Consider the following 19,427-nt stretch of genomic DNA (forward strand, 5'->3'; position numbering starts at 1 on the left):
GCCCTGGTAGGGCCCCTCCGTTAGCTCCCCCTTCCCAAGGCAAGATTCCCTCAGTGGATCCGGGCATCCTATCTAGCCCCTATCTAACTGCACTAAGAAATTTTTACCCACTCCCCTCCCAACCCACTCCACCCACCCTACCCAGACCACCCACCCTACTCCACCCACCCTACCCAGACTACCCCCTCCCTTCCCAACTATACTATAGCCTAATTAATTAGTCCAGGGAGAACTGCTCCTAAGATCCCCCTCTCAGAGGTGCTGTCTCGGGATAGGTTTTCCCCTGGACCACCTCACGGCTATCTACCTACAGTACATTCTGCATCCAATTCGATCTTCATTGTGAAGCTTCATAGCCCACCAGGAGCCAGCCACTGTTCCTCCGCTCACCACTAGATGGCCATTTGGCTCCTCCAGTCAACACAACTTCCTTCCTCAGGAAATCCTGCAGTAATTCTTTGGGGGGGGGGGATAACCCTCTCTTATCTCAGGCATCCCTCTGGTGGGGGAATCCTCCCCCTCATCTCAATCCCTCCAACTCCTGATGGATGTTGTCCTGTGGGCATCCAACCCCGCCACCCCCCCACCTCGCCTCTCCAAGGTGATGTCAGCCAGTGATTCCTTGCTGGTACCACACTGCCATGAAAATATCCAGGACCCTCCTCTCCTACTCCTGGATTGCTGTTGTTAAATGCACATCAGTGGCTGGGCTCGCCGTGCTGCTCAATCCTCCCACGGGGGAGTGTTTTGTACTTTGAAATAATAACCAAGAAAACACAGGACATAATCCAACCTTCCATGTAATTCAATAAACCTTGGATACTCTTAACTTTAGTTGGGATCTACACACATCATATAAGCCAGGGATTCCCAGCTGGAAAACCCAGGGGTAACATGGCCTTTCCCAGAAGTTTGGGTGGTCGCTGAACTCAGTAGATATCACTGGAGCCCACTCGCCATTTCTCTACAGGTCTTTTCCCATAATGGCTGGTTCTCACATCTTACTTTTGTGCCCACTTCTCTGAAGGGGCTTGTCCCCACTTCCGGGGTTCCTCAAAACCTGAAAAATATTTCAGGGGTTCCTCCACAATCAAAAGGTTGAAAATGGTTGGTATAAACTAAGAATTATGGTCAACAACTTGACATTTCTTGCACTGAAGTATCCTTTGTTCCTCATCATAGTGCAAAATGTACAAAGTGAAGACAGATTCTTACGAAGTTCATAATTGGTGTTAATAAGTGGGATGTGTTGTCTAGTTTTCAAACACAATGGGCAATGGTGGAAGAAGAAATCAAAATCTAGACACAACATAAACCACAGATCCCTATATCATTATAGTGTCATGTACAACATGAAGGCACACAATAAAAGTGCATTCCTACATTGAGTTAATCTAGTCTAAATGCATACATTTTGTCTTGCAGTGTAGTGCTCTGCTATAATTGTGACAGGCACATTGAAAAATGCATTTTTCCCTCCCTGAGCCCCCAGGGAGGGCGGTATATAAATATAATAAATAAATAAATAAATAAATAAATAAATAATAGTATTTTAAAGGTACAATGTGTTAAGGTAGCTAGTATTTTTCTCAAGGCCCTAACTGAAGCTGCCAGGTCATTTAGGATCATCTACTCTTGATAGGGGTGTGCATTTTAAAAATAATTAAGATCTGACCCCAATCATGCCTTCTTTAAACAGTTAAAATAACTAATCCATTATTTTTTGCCACACTGAGTTTCAATTTCTTTCAGTGGGACGGACAGAATGGGGAATGAATGACTCAACGTATATGAGCCTGACAGGGATAATATCCAACCAGAACACTTTGCCAAAGTTCATGTTGAACAGGACAATCCCAATTGCTATTTCATAACAATTTTCCACCAGTCATTGCAGCTTCTCAGTCGCTTTCAGAGACCTTGCTGATTCTGTCTAAGCATAGTCTTCTCCTGGATTTCTGCTTGCTACGGAGTGGTGAAACTTTGCTTCTCTAACTTGTGACAGGCAGCATGGCTTTGCAGACTGCAGGAGAAAAGATGCAGTGGCTGAAAGGAATACAGGAAGAAACTTGTCTTTGCTCTTCCCAAGGATAAACATACTTTCAGCTGAATGAGATGCAGGATATTAGTGTTGAGGAAGGATCAGTTGTATTTTATATGAACGAGACCATTGAGTCACTATGAGATTTTTCAGCATCTTTATTACATATAAAATAAATTGTGCCTTTTGAAAAAATACAAATTGCCTCTCTCTGCAATTGGTTTGATTACGGTGAAGGACAGATATCCTCCTGTGAAAAGAAAACAGAGTGTAGTGAGGGTCTATTTCCAAATCAGAGGTAATGCTGGATAGTGGTTAGACTCAGACTAAGATGTGAATTTAGACCAAGGTGTGAATTTCTATTCTGCCATGGAAGCTTGCTGGGTGACCTTGGGTCAGTCACACACTGTCAGAGTAACCTACCGCACAGGACTGCTGTTGAGGATAAAATGGAAGAGTAAGTTGCTTTGGGGACATATACTTGAAATAATTTTTTTAAAGCACATATAAAGACTATTTTTTATTGGAAATCTGCCAGGCTGTTAGGAAAATCTTTAAATCTGTATAATGAAGGAGCGTATGAAAGTAGGCAGAATTCCCCTCCCCACAACCATGTCCTTAACTTTGTTTAAGAATATGCCAGTTAATGCCTCTTTGTGCTCAGTGTGCAAGAACTTCGTCGATTATAAAACAGGGATACAGTGTGGCATAGTGGTTAAAAGCAGTGGACTCTAATCTGGAGAACCAGTTTTGATTTCCTACTCCTCCACATGCAGCTGGGCTAGTCACAGTTCTCTCAGAGCTCTCTCAGCCTCACCTACCACACATGATGTCTATTGTGGGGAGAGGAAGGGAAGGGTGTTTGAAAGGCGCTTTGGGACTCCTTCAGGTAGTGAAAAGCAGGGTATAAAAAACAGCCCTTCTTCTCTTGTCTGCCTGGAAATGGGCAAAATTACCCCTTGGGTGACATGGAAATAAGAATTTCCTTTGACTTTGAAAGCAAAGGAAAAAAAGAAAGAAAAAAGCTATAGCTGCACATACATGCTCATGCTTTGATGTAATGAGATTTGTTTCATTCATATATGCATATCTAATGCATAGGAAAATGTAGCTGTTATTAAAAAATAGTCCATGCGTGTAACAAGTGGGCTGGTCAAACAGATAGGTATTTCTGAGAAGAAATAACTCTCGAAATAACACCCTTCCCCTCCCTGTTCCTCCCTATAGATTTTGCTTTGCTGTATTTTTTTTTTGTTCTTTACATCGCCATCTTACACGTTTTATCTCTCACTGCATGCCTTTCCTCCATATGTCTCTTTCCATTTGTATTGAATTGCATAACCATCTACAGCATTTACATGCATTATAATTAGGAAATGTCATTGCATTTGAATGCTACACGTGGGAAGCTTATGGGACGGGTGAAGCAGAGCCGAGGGAACCAAAGGGGCCTGGCTGGAAGACAAGTTTCTGCTGCTGACTCACTGTCGGTCCGAGTTAAGATTTCTATACAAGGGTGATAATTAAATTTTGATGACCCTGTTGCAAGAGACGCAGCTCTTAAATGGCGTTGCTGTTCAGAAAAGCACGCCACCCGTCTGATCAAAGGGAAACCCAGGTGGGAATAGGAAATGCTACAGGGTTGTGCTTCTGTTGCGAAACTCAGCTTTAATGGTTGCGAGACTGATCAAGGATGTGACAACTTAGAATGGCGGAAGGCCTGCTATTTTATAGAAAATGCTATTATATCGTTAACGTAGATTTTACACAAGCTTTGGCAGGAACGCTGCCCACTCGCAGATGATTAATGAGAGCTTCCCATTCCTTTTTGGAGCTTGAAATTCATGAGGAATGACAACATCAAAGTCCATGGTTAGTGGTGCTGAAGTGTCTTCATTTGAGAAGGGGGCAATAGAATTTTGTTTTCGTTTTGCGATCTGTGTATCTTCCTACTGACTTTGAATTAAGCTCCTTCTTAGCCCCTCTTGCCTCAGCCGAGGCTGCTGAACCACCCACAATGCATCTGACCTCTGCCAGTTTCTGAAATGACAGTAGTGTGATGCAGCCGATAAGTGTTTTGAATTTGAGATTAGGACAGAATCGCTTGACAGTTCCTGGGTGGTTGAGCAAATAATTAGGGAAATAGGGGTATAAATGATGTTTACTAATTTAAGATCTCATATGAACAGCAATGCCTAAATTGAACGTCTACATTCAAAAACAATCATTCCATGTAACATATTTCATGGGAACAAAAACGGAAGAATGTCCTCTTCTACATAAAAGACAGAGCAACTCAGAAAGCAAGGCAGGTCTGTTGGAATTACCTAATGCGCTTTGCCTTTGTTCAGGTGAATGCAACCATAGAGTCAGAAATAACCAGAGGGATCATCAGTCCAACCCCTTGCCCTGGGGCAGGAAAGTGGAGTTAAACGTCTTGACAGATGACTATCCAGCCACTTCTTACAAGTTTCCGGTTAGGGCAATGTCGTTTGAAAGAAGTCTATTATTTTTGTAGGTATACAGTGGGGGGTGGGGAGAAAGTCATGGGATCAAAACAGAACCTGGTCTTTAATAATTGAAGGCCATATAACAGTGCAATCCTAAGCAGAGCTACACTGTTCTAACTTCATTAAAGTCAGTGGGCTTGGAACAATGCAACTTTGGTAATGATTTGCTTGCTGTTGTTGCAGTTTTCCCCTTGAATATAATATGGAACAGGAACTTCTGCTGTAGAGATTCTGACTGGGTTGTTACAGAAGATTCAGTGCCAGGAACTGCCTTTGCTTGGTGCTGTGTTTTTTGTTTTTTTTTTGTCGTTTTGTTCAAATTAAATATAACCATTGCATATAGAATACATTTCCTAGTTGTATATATTTTTATTTGTCATTCATGTTTTTATTTTTGCTATTTTAGGATGCTTAGGGCTGATCCTGCGTTGACCAGGGGGTTGGACTAGATGGCCTGTATGGCCCCTTCCAACTCTATGATTCTATGATTTTCTGGGTTGTCCCTTGAGCTAGTGTGGTGTAGTTGTTAAGAGTATCAGGCTAGAATATGAGAGACCCCACTTCAGTTCCCTGGTCTGACACAGAAGCTTGCTGGGTTACTGTGGGCCAGTCACACACTCTTGGCTTAACCTACCTCACAGGGTTGTTGTGAGAATAAAATGGAGGAGAACCATGTAAGTTGCTTTTGGGTCCTGAATGGGGAGAAAGGTGGGGTATAAATGAAATAAAATTACATACATTTCTTAACTGTTTGTTCCAAATTAATAAATCAACATTAATAACAATATTCAGAAATGATATTGTTATGTGCATGCTTGTTTCCTCCCACTTAAGTGTGCAAACATATCTTGCACGTTTGTAACTCTACCTGGTATGTTGCTTGAGAAAAGCATCCCAGCATATCCTTTGTGAATGCTGCAGAAGGTAGAAAACAGGCATTGCTACTGTACTCTCTTAATCAGATTTACATACCACTATGAAATGCAAGCACCAGTATTAAGGGTCTTTTGAGAAAGTTGTCATCCTGCTAGTAAACTGGAGTTTAGGTTTAAACAGATGCCACACTGAAGCCTTCAATGTGCTGAAGCAGTGGTTCTCAACCTTCCTAATGCCGCGACCCTTTAATACACTTCCTCATGTTGTGGTGATCCCCAACCATACAATTATGCAAGTGTCCTTTCACAGCAATTAAACGGAAACTGAACAATGGTGCGAAGATCCATTGTTCATGATTGTATATAAATTGTTTTTTCCCCCGGGGTTTCTCAGTTCAGTTCTGCCTCTTGCCCCACCATGCCAATCTCGCTCTTTTCCGCTGCTCCAGACAAATGCTCTATCTCGATCTGCCCTGCAAGGCTGTTGTGTGAATGGCGCCCCCCCAGCCCAGCTGCTTGCCTTGCCGCAACCCCTGTGAAAGGGTTGTTTGACCCCCAAAGGGGTCCCGACCCCCAGGTTGAGAACCACTGTGCTAAGGGCTCTAAGCTGGAATCTTCAACTGTTGGTGGGGGACAGTCTAAAAGTGGTTTAACCATTGCTGGTAATTAACACAAAAAGAATGGGGTGCAGGCCAGTGGGCAGTTCAGAAAGTAGCAAATCGGGAGGCCCTGTCACTTACAATGCAATTCTAACTAGAGATAAACCTTTCTAAATTAATTTAGAAGGATTTAACTGCATTCAGGATTCGAATGTAAATCAGATGCATCTGTATTGTGATTATTTCATATTTATTTATTTAAAACATTTATTGGCTGCCTTTCTACCTTCCAGAAACTCAAGGCAGTTTACAATACAAACACAATAAAATATACAAAAATAAAATTTTAAAAATTAAAATCAACAATTAAAAACTGCCAGTTGGCAGAAAAACTAAAACAAATCATAAGACATCCTAAATAAAAATGTGTTCAGCTGCCTCCTAAAGTGCCACTGAAAAGGCCCTATCTAGTGTATCTCCCAGATGAGATTCTTTGGTTGAAGGGATAGTCAAGAGGGCCATCATCCCATGATCTTAGCTCCAGGGCAGGAATGTTTGGGAGAAGATGGTCCTTCAGATACTCCAGTCCCAAGGCATGTAAGGTGCAAACCAGCTGCTTTAAAATGACTCTGGAGCAAATTGGAAGCCAGTCTGTTGTGATATTGGGGTAAGGTGACCAGATTTTAACATTGGTAAAGCGGGACACCATTGCCCAGGGGGGTTCTTGAATAAAAATTTGGTCTATATGGAGCAACAAAAAGTTTCATAGAACGCAAAAATAGTATTGTAATATATATTTTTACATTCCAACATAAGTACAATTTGCCAGGTATCCCCAGATGTCCCTCTGAAAGTGGGACAATCTGGTCACCTTAGGTCACACGATCCTGGCAACTGGCCATGACCAGCAGTCTCGCCACAGTATTCTGCAGCAGCCGCAGCCTCCAAAATTCTTCAAGGGTGGAGTGCACTCCTGTTGTCCGTTCTAGATAGAACAAAGGTATGGATGGCAATGGCTAGATCAGACTGAGCCAGGAATGGGTGCAGCCAGCACACCAATCAAACCTCAGTGAAAGCATTTGCTGGCAGGGGCTCATGGGAATTGTAGTCCATGGACATCTGGAGGACCACAGGTTGACTACCCCTGCTCTAAACCACAAGAAACCATCTATTTAACTACAGTGACCTCTGTATCCATCAGCAACTGCAACCCTGACTGTCCCATCCAAGACAGGAGAGATCCCAAATCCTTGATCAGCCTTTCTGTTTACCCAGACCACCTCTGTATTGTCAGGGCTAAGCATTGAGGGCGAAGGGACCCTGCCTGTAAAAAGCCCTAGTAATCTTTGTCATTCACAATTTCATTCTGAAAAGGAGTATTGAAGGGGGTTCTGGGGCCCTTTTTCAAACACCCCCCCCTCCCAGATTCAGCCATGGGGTTGCAGTGGCATATGTGTAAACCACATCTCGTGCCCCCAGAGGGAGGCAGCAGCCATTTTTTCCCGCCCTTGCGCGAGGCGTAAATAAACCCCTCCCCCAACTCGGCAGCGCTGATCACGTGGCCTCAGGAAACCCGCGGGGACCGTCTGGCCACGTGCTGGCGCAACTGGGCCACGCCGACCTTGTTCCCAGTTGCTCGCCCTCTCGGCCCCGTTTCCATTCACCGCCGCAGAGGCGGCCCCAGGAAGAAAACTCGGCTGTCCGCCTGAACCTATTTGGGAGCCAGTCCCGTTGACTGCGAACGTGGCAACCCGGTCCCCTAGACCAGGGGTCGTCAACCTGTGGTCCTCCAGATGTTCATGGACTACAATTCCCATGAGCCCCTGCCAGCAAATGCTGGCAGGGGCTCATGGGAATTGTAGTCCATGAACATCTGGAGGACCACAGGTTGACGACCCCTGCCCTAGACCCCGGCAGACCTGCCCAGGGTGGGCTGAGGAACGGCGCCCTGCAGAATTCCCGCCACCCCTGGGCACCGCGCGCTCCTCCAAGCCCCGCCCGGGAGTTTGCTGGCCATGGCACTCCTGCAGCGGTCGGGTCCGAAAGGCTCCGACCCTTCCCACCGCACGCTGGAGCGCGCCGCGGGAATCCCTCGCCGTCAAGTGGGCCTGCCTCGCCAGCCAGCCCTCCCCCTCGGAGGCGCGAATCCCACTGAGCCCCGCGGGGCTGAGTTTTCGATGGCCAAGCTGTGAGCCCGCGAGTTCCGCGCCGCCTGAAGCTGGGCGGAGAAGCGCGCGGCGTCGAGCGCGGCGGCAGGAGCCAGTTTCGCCTCTGCCCAGGGGCCTGATTGGGACACGGACGCTGAAACGGCCGCCCGTGGCCAAGCACCAGATCCCCCGCATAAAAGCGGCCGGCCGCCACGCCACGCTGCCAGCCGCCGAGCCCTTTCGCTTTATGTAATCCCCGCCCCTCCAGCCCCCTTCCTCGGCGGCTGCTTCCGAGCGGGTCGCTTGCAGCCGCTGCCTCAAAGTTTCTGGTCCCCGCGATTTCTTCGGCGTCTCTGTCTTGCTCGCCGCCTGTGCGGGAGTGTCGCAGAGCAGTATATATATATATATATTTTAAAGAGGGGGTGCGGAGAAATCCTTGCTTCGCAGAGGCGATTCGATTGCCTGGAGGCCGGGATGAAAAGGCGCTTGGCTGCCGCTCTCGCCGCCGCTCCATTGCAGCAGGTAAGGATGAGCGCTAGGACCCGGGGGACTCCTCGCCGCCAGCCAACTGGACTACCTTAAACCCAGCCCAATGCCTCTTCCTGCGCCACTTTCCTTGCGTGCTGGATGGAAGAGCCACAGTCAAGAGCCGCAGCTCGGGGCTGGAGTACAACATTGCAACGGGAGTCCTGCGGGCGCAACACCTGTCTCGAGGCGAGCCAGCGAGGAGACCCCGGCAGCGCGCGGACGTTTCTGCTCTGCTCGCTGCAAGGGGTGGAACGGCAGCCGGGCTAAAGCCGGGGGCATCTGGGGAGCCTCCTAAGCATTCTGGATAATAGATCTGGACGCCAAAAGTTTTTTTTAGAAAAACATCCTTATTTTTTTTCTTTTTTTGGGGGGGGGATTTGTCTCAGCCTGCAAATGTGAGATTTTCCCTTTTTCTTTGTGTGTGTCTTCCCCCCCCCGCGACTCCCCCCCTCCCGCTTTGCAGGATTCATGCTGATGTATGCAGTCTGTTATAGAGTAAAAACAGCGCATGCCTTTCCAGAAATCCATAAAAACCCTGGCGTCGCCGTGCATCTTTAAATGTATATAACAATCTATATGTACCTACCGCCCTCGGCAATGGCGAGACAGTGAAGTTGCTATGGTCATTCTGCTCCGGAGCCCGATGGAGAAACTACGGATTTTTATCCTCATTACAGTCGGATGGGCAGAAGATCTCACCGCTTGCTAAGAGCCGGGGAATTATAGATGATCTCTCCCTTGATATACCTCTAGACCTCTCTCTCTGTCTCTCTCTCTCGTGCTTATAAAGATGTCAGTGTGTGAGTCCAACCTGGTGGTTTCTTAAGACTAACAGTGGTTTGACCTTGAACCTGAAGCTGTCAAAACAGATTACTTTATTATTATTATTATTGATGGATTAAAGCGAGGACCTCCCCCCCCTCCCCTCGATGTAAGTGGAACCGGGAGGGGAGCGTGGAGTGGCAACCCATTTTAAAAAAGGAAAAGGAGCCAGAGAGGGGGGAAAGAACAGCATATTGGGCTTGAGCACCGGCGTTACAGTCTTGCTGCAAGAGAAGCGAAGCTTCCCCCCTCCCTCCCTCCCTCCCCCCTCTCTCCTGATGGCTCCCTTAGGTGAAGTTGGGAACTATTTTGGCGTGCAAGATGCGGTGCCCTTTGGGAACGTGCCCGTGTTGCCGGCGGACAGCCCGGTGTTGTTAAGCGACCACCTGGGGCAGTCTGAAGCAGGTGGGCTCCCCAGGGGGCCTGCGGTGACGGACCTGGATCATTTAAAAGGGATCCTCAGGCGGAGGCAACTCTACTGCAGGACTGGATTTCATTTAGAAATTTTCCCCAATGGTACGATCCAAGGAACCAGGCAAGACCACAGCAGATTTGGTAGGTATGGGCAATTAACCCTTTGGTGGCTGTGGGATGGCAAAAAAAAAAAAGACAGTCGATGGGTTTACTTTTCCTTTTCTGGGGAGGGGGGATACAGGAGGGAGGAAGCTTGTTGTGGAACAATGGGATAGCTCAAAATGCCTCTGGAGTTTGCAGCCCCCCTTGCCCCCCCTGTTTTTGTGCAATTGCCCAAGTTGGGATTTTTTAAAAAAAACTCAGAAGCTGCAAGTACAGAAAGGTTAAGATGTGGAACAACCCCTCCCCCACTTTTGGTTGAGAGGAAAGTGCAGGTTTATCCCTGCCCCGAGTCCTTGAACCTGTTTCCCATATAGAAATACACTTTCCTGGAAAGAGTTCTAGAAGGCTAATAAAGGACACACCTTCCTCCTCTTCTGGTTCTTCCCTACCTGAACTGCAGAATTCACCAGGTTGAGGGGAATCCCCACCACCACCCCCAGCCAGTGGCTCCAGCCCTGCCCCAATAACTCCCAGCCCACAGCCCCTCTGGCTGTTGCTGCCAGCATCACCAACTTGATGAAATAATCTAGCCACTCTGGGAGAAGGACAAACCATCCTCATGCCATCCCTGCATGCCTCAGTGCAGGTATCTCAGGAAAGAACTGTTCCCCAGTGGCAGCATTCAGGTGTCCTTTCCTCACTCTATCAAAGCTCATTTTTAAGAGTCTTGCGTCTGTATTCCTGGGGATCCTATTTGTGACTCTGTGTCAAGGACTGGTGCCTAGAATAAGGTGACCAAATGTTAACATTGGTAAAGTGGGACTCCATTGGGGGGTTCTTGATTTTAAAATTTGGTCTATATGGAGCAACAAAAAGTTTCATAGAATGCAAAAATAGTATTGTAATATATATATATTTAAATTTCAACACAAGTCCAATTTGCCAGGTACCCCCAGATGTTCCTCCAAAAGTGGGACAATCTGGTCACCTTAGCCTAGAAAGGTTTATGGTTCAGGGTCCTCAGACCTGTAAGCTTTCAGCCACCCTCACCCCCCCCCCCAAAGTATGAAATGGGTCCACTAGTGCTCAAGATTGGGCTCCAGTACAACCCCCCCCCCCAGCTTTGGAATGGTGCAGTGTTAGCCACATAATTAGATTGAAAGATAGGATAAAAGAATGCCCCTTTAGGGAGCCAGGCACCGAGTGCTGCTGGGAGGAGTTAACTTCAGAGAATGCACCTGACAGCACTGAAGCAGAGTGCTAGGCTGAGCCTTTGCACATGCACACAATATGCCAGTCATGCTTCAGCACCAGATGTCCCACAAGCTCTACATTATTCTCTCCCCGCCCCCCTCCCCCCCCAAATTGCTGCAATACCAGTGCTGTAGGCAAGAGATGAGCTTCAAAGAATTCAGGACTGAAAGGGAAGGTCCCAACTGGGAATGACCGGGCAGAGTCATGCCTTGTCCAGTTTTTTTCGTCACGGCCTTGCAGTGCCATCCTAAGCAGTCACACCCTCCCACGGGTGCCAGCGATGGGGTGGACGCACATCCTCCTTGGTGCATCACCTTTGCAATGCCAGGCGAGGAATAATTGGGTCTCTGTGCCGATTTTGAAAAGGGGAGGCGGCCCTCTTTGGGCGCCCAAGCAGCGCGTCTTGAGAAGAGTACCGCGCGGAACATTGACTCGGCAATTCCCAAGCAGAGAAAGAAAGTTGGAGGCTTATTTTAAATATATATATATATATATATATATATATATATATATATATATATATATATATATATATATATATATATATATATATATATATATATATATACATATATTTCTTTAAAGAGTAGCTCTGGTTTATGCGGGTTTGTGTCACACGCCCCTCACTCCGGAGCGGCGCGAGGGCGCAATGCGATGCAGCGGGGTGGGCGCGCGCCGAAGGGCGGGCGTGCGGTTTTGACGGCGCATTTGGCCGGGCGAGATCAAAAGCCGGAAGCTCTGGCGCGTTAAGAGGCGAGATTTGCACGCTGCGGTGGAGCCCAGCGGCAGCCCGCGGGCTCACGCCGCTAGCAGGTGTACGGCGGCCCAGCGGCTGCTCCGGCTACCTCGCACATTGGCTCGGGCCTCTGCAGGGTCCTACGCTCCGCTCGTTCCTCTCCGCTACTCGCCTAAACTGGGCCGCACCAGCTGCTGCTGCTGCTGCCGCTTTTCAGCGATGGAGGAACCACAGACGGGGGCGGCGACTAATTTTATAACGGGCGAAGGGGCGGGAATGGATTTCCCAGTGTATTGATGGGGGCGGAGAGGAAAAGGAGCTGGCAGTACACTGCAGTATTTTTAAAAAATAAAAATCACTTTGCAGTTGGAAACAAAAGTGCGTTTGTTAAGGGCTGTCCCTCCCAAATTGTTTTAGAGAAGGAAGGGGGGAAGGAGGTCCCCTGATTGTGTAGCCCTTTGCACCTGCCAATCAACTCCTTGTGACTAGTCCCTTGGAAGATGGGGTTGGTTTTGGTCTGTAGGTGTGATTGCAAACCTAGGAATGCTAAGCCCCATTGACTACTGTGAAATTGACCTCTGAGTTTATATGAGTAGGTGCTTTATATATATATAAATTTGATTAAGCTGCATAGAAGCTACCTGTGCAGAATCAGTGGCTACCATCTGCTTTCATGTCAAACCTTCCTATGGGGCCTTGAATATCTCCTTTTGTGATTTATGCTTGTGTAAAGTGCTGTCAGGTTGCAGCTGCCTAGAGTGACCCCAGCAAAGGCGAGTGAAAAGCAGAGGTGGTTTGTGGTTTGCCTTCCTCTGCAGAGCCTCCCTTGGTGGTCTCCCTTCCAAGTATTGATCCTGCTTAGCTTCCAAGAGTTTGACGAGATTGGACTGTACCATGCTGCCTTCCCTCCCCCTTTCCAGATAGATGCCATTTTATTAATACAACTATAAGCTTGGAAAGGCCAAAAGATTTATAGCTTATAACTTCCCCTTGCCACATCCTCAGGACAATCCAGAGATCTGTAAGTTCTGACTCATGAAAGCTTATGTGGGAATGACTTATGTTAGTCTTCCAGGTGTCACTGGGTTCCTGTTTTATTTTGAGGCCCTGATATGGTGTCTGCAGGGAGCAAGTGAGCCAAACAGTGTTGCAGCCTAGGGACATCTTGTGTCATTTCCTTGCAGGCTTTAGGAAATGTCTGAATAGTTCTTACTTTGTACAGACTTTTTTACGGGAGGGGGCAGAGGGTTGCACCCTTCTAAAAATGTGTTTGGCCAAGTAATTCAGACCTTTGTCACCCAGAGACAGTTTAGCCATGTAAAATTCTCAAGTATGCTAGACTCTACTTCTTTAGGTGGAACTAATGTAGCCCCTCTTCCGAAAGGACACACCGTGTAAATTTCCCAAAAGGGGAACAGACAAGAACAGGTCTGTAATGAAGATGGTGGGAATAAGCAAAAGGCAGCAGTCTACAAATATGACTTTGGCATCTTAAAAAATTGGCATTTAGACTATTTCTAGCAGTGTTTCCATTTATTTCTACTTGATGATAATCACTTTATAATGGCTGAGCTTCGGATTGGGATAGAGGAGAGAGAAGAGAGAAAGGATTAGAGAGAGGCAACTTGATAGTTAGAAAGTACAACTCCAAAATGTTTCATTCTCTGGATGTGCAAACCTGTTGTGTAGTATATTGGTTTCCAGATGAGCAATTCACAAGTTCAGATAGTTAGGGAAACACTCTCTGGCCCTGGTCTGTGGGTTGATTGTGGTGGTAAAAAAACTTTTCTTCAGTATAATAAAGAAAAATTAGACAGTATAGTTACTGTTCTCACTGAGCAAAGTTAGCAGTTTTCCTCCAACTTAACTGGCTCTTCCTCCAGAGTAGTAGCTGGCCAGAAAGAATTCAGGGACTTGCAGTTGTGTGGTGACAATGGGAATCTCTAAGAGAGGCTCTTGGGCATCTCAGCACCCTCCCAGTCAGGGTTGGCCTAATCACATGGGCATCCCAGCAGCATTGCCAAGAGGCCTGGAGAAGCAGCTCCTGTTTCTTTAAGAGAGGCTTAGTGTACAGAAATAGGCAGGTGAAGCTTTTCATGGCATGAAGATAAAAAAAAAAGTACAACACAATATGTATCTCTTCCCATTAAGTCTGCATTAAAGGGATAGGACCCTTCCCCACCAGGTTTTTTGGTAACCCTATATAAGAGGCAGCTGTTGAAAGTGCCAGGTTTCAAGAAATACATAATTACAAGCAAATGTCTTTTAAAAAAGTAATTGTTACCAACAAATGGAAGGGGAGGGGACACTGTCATAGTTTGCCTAGGTCACTGGAAACACTTAGGCCGACCTTGCTCACAGTTGTAGTGCTTTGACAATCTCCTGGGCACGTTGATTTAGCCATAAGTTAGATTTACTTTTTAAAACCACTGGAAGCTTAATTTTAACTCCCAAGAATGTACAGAAGGGATTGTGGCATGGAAGTGTGCCTAATTGTGCCTAAGGCCCTGTGCCCTCCAGCTAACCTATCTTCACCTACCAGCTGCCTGAGGGATAAGCTGATGGGATCCTGCTTCCAAAAGAAGGGGAGCTGTCCATGCCTCTGAGTCCCAAGAAAGCCAGCCCACCATAACTCTGTTGCTCTTTAAGGCTGCCACACAACTACTTACCTACAGGAGGTCTTGGGGGTGGTGGTGGTTTAAAGCCAGACTCAGAGGACAAAATGAGTGGGGGAGCCGGCTGCGCAGTACCCTCCCTCCGAGGACACAAGGCAGCGCCCCCCCCCCCAAGCTCTGCACCTGCTCAGGAAGAATGTTAAGTTTCAGTTTTTGCAAAGAGCGTCTTTTACACGTGAACCCCCTTTCACGTGTCATCTTGTGATCTCAACCGGGCAGCGCGCCTGCCTTCTCTTTGTTGGGTCACGGGATTTTTTTTTAATTATTATTTTTTTTCATGCAGTCTCCTTTCCGCCGAGGACATTTGCTCAGACAGTAGAGTCATTGTGAATTCGGCCACTCCAGGAGAGTGGGGCCGAGGCGTGCCCCTTCTGCGCCAGCGATGCACGGACAGGCTTTTAAATTGCCGCTTCACATCGTAAAAGAAAGCCTAGAAGCTTGTCGGGGAAGGAGATTCCCCCCCCCCCCTGCTTAGACTCCCGCCAACGCCGGGAGAGAGCGGGCTGCATGTTGGCTTCCAGCACCGGCTCGCCGCGCACCCACCCCGGGCTCACGAGCGAGTGTGGCTGGCTTGGCTAGGAAAAGGGGGAGTGGGGTGGGATTTGCACCCGCTCTCTTCTGGGAGGAGAAACGAAACCAATCGGAACGCTCCGGAATCGAGGTGCGTTTGGAGGACCACGGCTTCCCAAGCGCCATCGGCGAGGGGGGAAGAGCCGCAAAGCGCTCCGTGCCTTTGAGCGTCCTAGAGCGGCGTGCTGCTGCAGAGGTCCTCGGCGCTCCCGGGTGGGTTGGGGGGCACGTGACCGAGCTGCAATCGCGAGCCCCCCTCCCCCCCGGCTGCAGAGGGGGGCTGGCCTGCGCGCGCAGGAGCGGCTTCGAGCGCCGCGCGTCGCCTGCCCTGCTTCGCCCGCTCGGGGCCATAAAGACGCGCTGCCGCATCTCGTGGCTGTGGCAAAGCGGGAGAGAAGTCCTGCAGTCTCCTGGGGCGGATGATGCAGGGGATGGGCCGGCCTTCCCGCTTGGCTCCGTGTTTCCTCTTCCCCACCTGGCCGCTGCCCTTGAAACAGCATCGCGTTGCCGTTTCGCTTTAGAGGGCGAGCCTAAACCAGTCATTCCCTCCCCCCTCGTTGATTTCAGTGGCACGAAAAGGGCATAAGGGTTTGGGATTGCGGTATAAAGGGCCGATCGGAAAGGAGGGCGAGGTGAAGGCAGGGGAGCCCCGCCCGCCCGCTGAAGAGCGACCACGCCTCATTGCACAATTCGATGGTCCCCTGAGAAGGCGCTGCACGCCCGGCACCTGGAGGCCTATTTTTGGGCTGCCTTGCCATCTTTAGAACACCCGCGGTGGAGGCATTGAAATGCACCTTGCACTCCTGGGCAGTGGCCTGGATAAGTTCGTGCAGAGTTTGCAGGTGTAGCATTGCCTCTCTTCCCTTCATACCGGGAGAGGGTTAAGCAGGATGGTTCTGCAGTTCTCTTGGTCCCCTGTGAGGCGAGATCAGAGCTGCCATTGGACGGGAGGCTTGCTCAGGATTCTGTGGCATTATATACCCCATTGAGGTTCCCTCCCCACATGCCATCTCTAGCAGGTAGGCACATACACAGGATGGCTCACTTCTTTGGGGGAGGGCCCTGTGGCAGTGAGGCAAACCCCTTCCTCTGTCATAGATTGATCGAGCGCTGAACACTGGGTTCGGGTGCATCTAGGTGCTCAGGCTAAGAGCCCTTGCCAGTTGCAAGTCTTTCCAGTTGTGTGTCCTAATGATGAGCACTTTAAAAGTCAGACATACCAGCTTTCCCCTTACAGAGTTTTGTATTTTTGGGAGACCCAGGTTCGAATCCCTATTCTGCCACGGAAGCTTACTTGGGCCAGTCTCTGCCCAGCCCACCTCACAGGGTGATGGTCATTAGGGTAAAATGGAGGAGGAGGGACAGCCATGCTACAGAGTGCTTTGACTCGCTGGGGGATGACAAGTAGGAACATAAATATATAAAGCTATCTGTTCTGTACTAAAGTTGAATCCTTTGGAATAGGTGTGCCAGCAGGTACGGCAGCTGTATCTCCCATCAGTTGCAGAGGCTAGTTTGCTTTACCTGCCTCTCCAGGCAAAGCCTCTGGCCCAGAGCTGACTAAGCCCAGAGAGTGGTAGAAAAGGAAAAGGGCACACACCCTGCCTCCCTCTCCCCCCCCCCCCCATTCTTCTGCAGTCCGTGACCTTCCGTGCATAGCTCGTGACTCCAGCTCTCTGTGCACGTAGGTGATGATGCAGCAGCAGAATCTTTGCAAAGGCTGAGAAAAAGGCCGGGAGTTGCTGCAACCCAGCTGGGCATCTCCAGAACTGCAGATGAATTGCAGTGGCTGCTCTATACCCTCAACCAATTTGCCAGCTGTTTCCTTGGAAGTGGGCAGGCGCTCTCTTAAACCAGGCAAAAAGTGCTGAGGAGGCAGAATTGATGACCCTTGTCAAGGACCGGCAGGGTATTTTTGGTTCAGCTGATTGAGTATGCCTGATTACTGATTTTCCTAAAAACTGGGCAGCAGAAGTGGCTTGATGCATGTAATACTTAAAAATTTCTTTAACGCTGTGCGAAATTATGGGAGTACGTGTGGTGTGGTACGGAAAAGTAGAAAATCAACGGTACCCTCTAGGCTTTTGAATGAGAAGTGGGAGAAATCACCAAATAATAGATTCACAATAGCGTTTGAAGGGCAGGTTTCCTGCATTGTGCCCCTTATTTTAGCAATTTAAGCAAAATGTGAAAATGACCTAGAATATAAGAGGGAAAGCGACTCGGTGACCATGATAATCAGAGACAGAAAAGGAAGGGGATTTGTGGCCTTTTGCCTTTCCTCCTTTCAATCTCTTGCTGAACAAGCTATCCTTGTGAGAGCTTCCAGACTTCTGTGACTACAGTGCCTGGAACTGCATTTATTTGACTTTGGTCTGTTCCTCCTATACCAGCAGGGATGGCTGTCTAATTTTGCATGCAAAAGGCATATGTGTGGAAAGCAGGGTCCAACACATTTAATAATATTCACCTGGCCAAAGCTCACATGACTGATGCCTAATTCTACATCGGCTCGTGCCTCTTGTACCTTTTCTCTCCTTCCCAGAAGACCTACGCTTGTTTTGTCTAGGTTTCCTGCAGCAAAAGTATTTTGTTTTTAAAAAGAATGGCAACAGATGCCCTTTCGGCCTAATGAGATCCCAGTGCCCAGCTCTTCCTGGCATCTCTTCTAGTCCCTGGAATATCATCCTGACAGGCTGGGAAGTGAATACTTAAAAAGTAAAATGCAGAAGGATTAAAAACAAATATTGCAAGAGTTCTCTAGAGAGTTTCAATCTAATGTTTCATAAGAGGAAAGTACATATAAGAAATACATTCTAAAAAAAATTACCGTTGTGCCCCACTGCCCTGCTTATAATATTTGTAATGAGACGTATTTAAACTGCATTGAGGAGGGGCCATGCTCAGTGGCAGAGCATCTGCTTGGCCTGAAGAAGGTCCCAGGTTTGATCCTTGGCATCTCCAGTTAAAGGATATGGCCATAGGTGATGTGAAACAGAGGTCCCCAACCCCCGGTTCGGGGACTGGTACCGGTCCGTGGATCAGTCGGTACCGGGCCGCGGCTCCTCCTTGTCCTCCTCCCTGGCTGCTGCTTCGGGGACTGCCCTGCCACTCTGCCACTGGCTCACCTTTGGTGCTCTCCAGCGGCCGCCATGGCTGGGGCTCCCCCTTGGCATGTCAGTGCGCAGCTGCTGCTGGCAACACCCCTCAGCAGGTGGCAAGAAGTCAGGGGCACCGGTGGGAAAGCAAGTGGAGCAGGGGCTCAGGCAGCGGCAGCGATGTCCCTTGGCAAAAAACTACTCCCCCCAGGCCTCAGTAAAATTGTCAAGCATTGACCAGTCCCCGGTGGTAAAAAGGTTGGGGACCACTCATGTGAAAGACTTCTGCCCAAGACCCAGAAGAACCTCAGACTGAGGAAGAGTGCACGCACTCAAAAACTCACGCCTTGAATAAATCTTTGCTGGTCTTAAAGGTGCTACTGGACTCTGATTTTGTTGTGCTACTTCAACATGGATACCTACTTGAATCTAGTTAGTTTACCCAAGTTGTCTTTAATCTTGCCTTTAACAGAAAGGAATGAGTTGGCCTCAAGCATGTTGGATTATCTTCAAGAGGTGTGTGTGCTAATATTTGAGTATCGGTGCATTTGCAGGAAACGTCACATAGATCACCAGTTTTAATCCACCTGTGTAACGTATGGTGGTCATCTCTCTAGGGTTCTGATTGGCTGGGGAGAAGCATCTATTGGTTGCATGTGGTTTCCTGGCCCAGTAAAAGTACAGGCTGGGCAGGGTGAAGGTAGAACTCTCTTTTCTTCCTAAGGGAACCCCACTATACATTTCAGGGAGGTACTGAAAGGCAGCAAAGCCACATTCTTTTAGTAAATTTTTGTTGTCTCACCAGTAATACCAGTGGGATCTTGGGAGATCAGTAGTCTACCCCAAAGATTTATCACAATTGGGTGCTTACAGAGTCCTGGGTTTCTTGTGCAGTGACCCCACTGGTTAGAACTGATGAGTGTTTGTCATTTTTGTTTAAGTTCTCATGCTTGTATTCAGGAAGTACAACTCTTCTGGCTTGGGACATTCCAGGATATATGGGGTCAGTGCTTGGAGAGGATGTTATTTGGGGAGAGGAGGAAACAAGGATGTAGT

At 48.1% G+C, this 19,427-nt stretch overlaps 1 protein-coding gene across 2 annotated transcripts in view; it reads left to right on the forward strand.

The window, feature by feature from the left end:
- The first annotated feature begins 8,182 nt into the window (after nucleotides 1-8,182).
- Nucleotides 8,183-19,427, forward strand: part of FGF9 (fibroblast growth factor 9) — a 41,504-nt gene continuing 30,259 nt past the window's right edge. The window contains exons 1-2 of one of the 2 annotated variants that reach the window (XM_077341694.1): nucleotides 8,183-8,694; nucleotides 9,164-10,077. In XM_077341694.1, coding sequence (XP_077197809.1) covers nucleotides 9,801-10,077 — 277 coding nt within the window. In that variant the 5' untranslated portion in view covers nucleotides 8,183-8,694; nucleotides 9,164-9,800. Of the gene's footprint in view, nucleotides 10,078-19,427 lie in introns of both variants that reach the window. The other variant, XM_077341693.1, reaches the window with a different exon arrangement.

Source organism: Paroedura picta, chromosome 6, assembly GCF_049243985.1.
Source record: "Paroedura picta isolate Pp20150507F chromosome 6, Ppicta_v3.0, whole genome shotgun sequence".
Lineage (NCBI taxonomy): Eukaryota > Metazoa > Chordata > Lepidosauria > Squamata > Gekkonidae > Paroedura > Paroedura picta.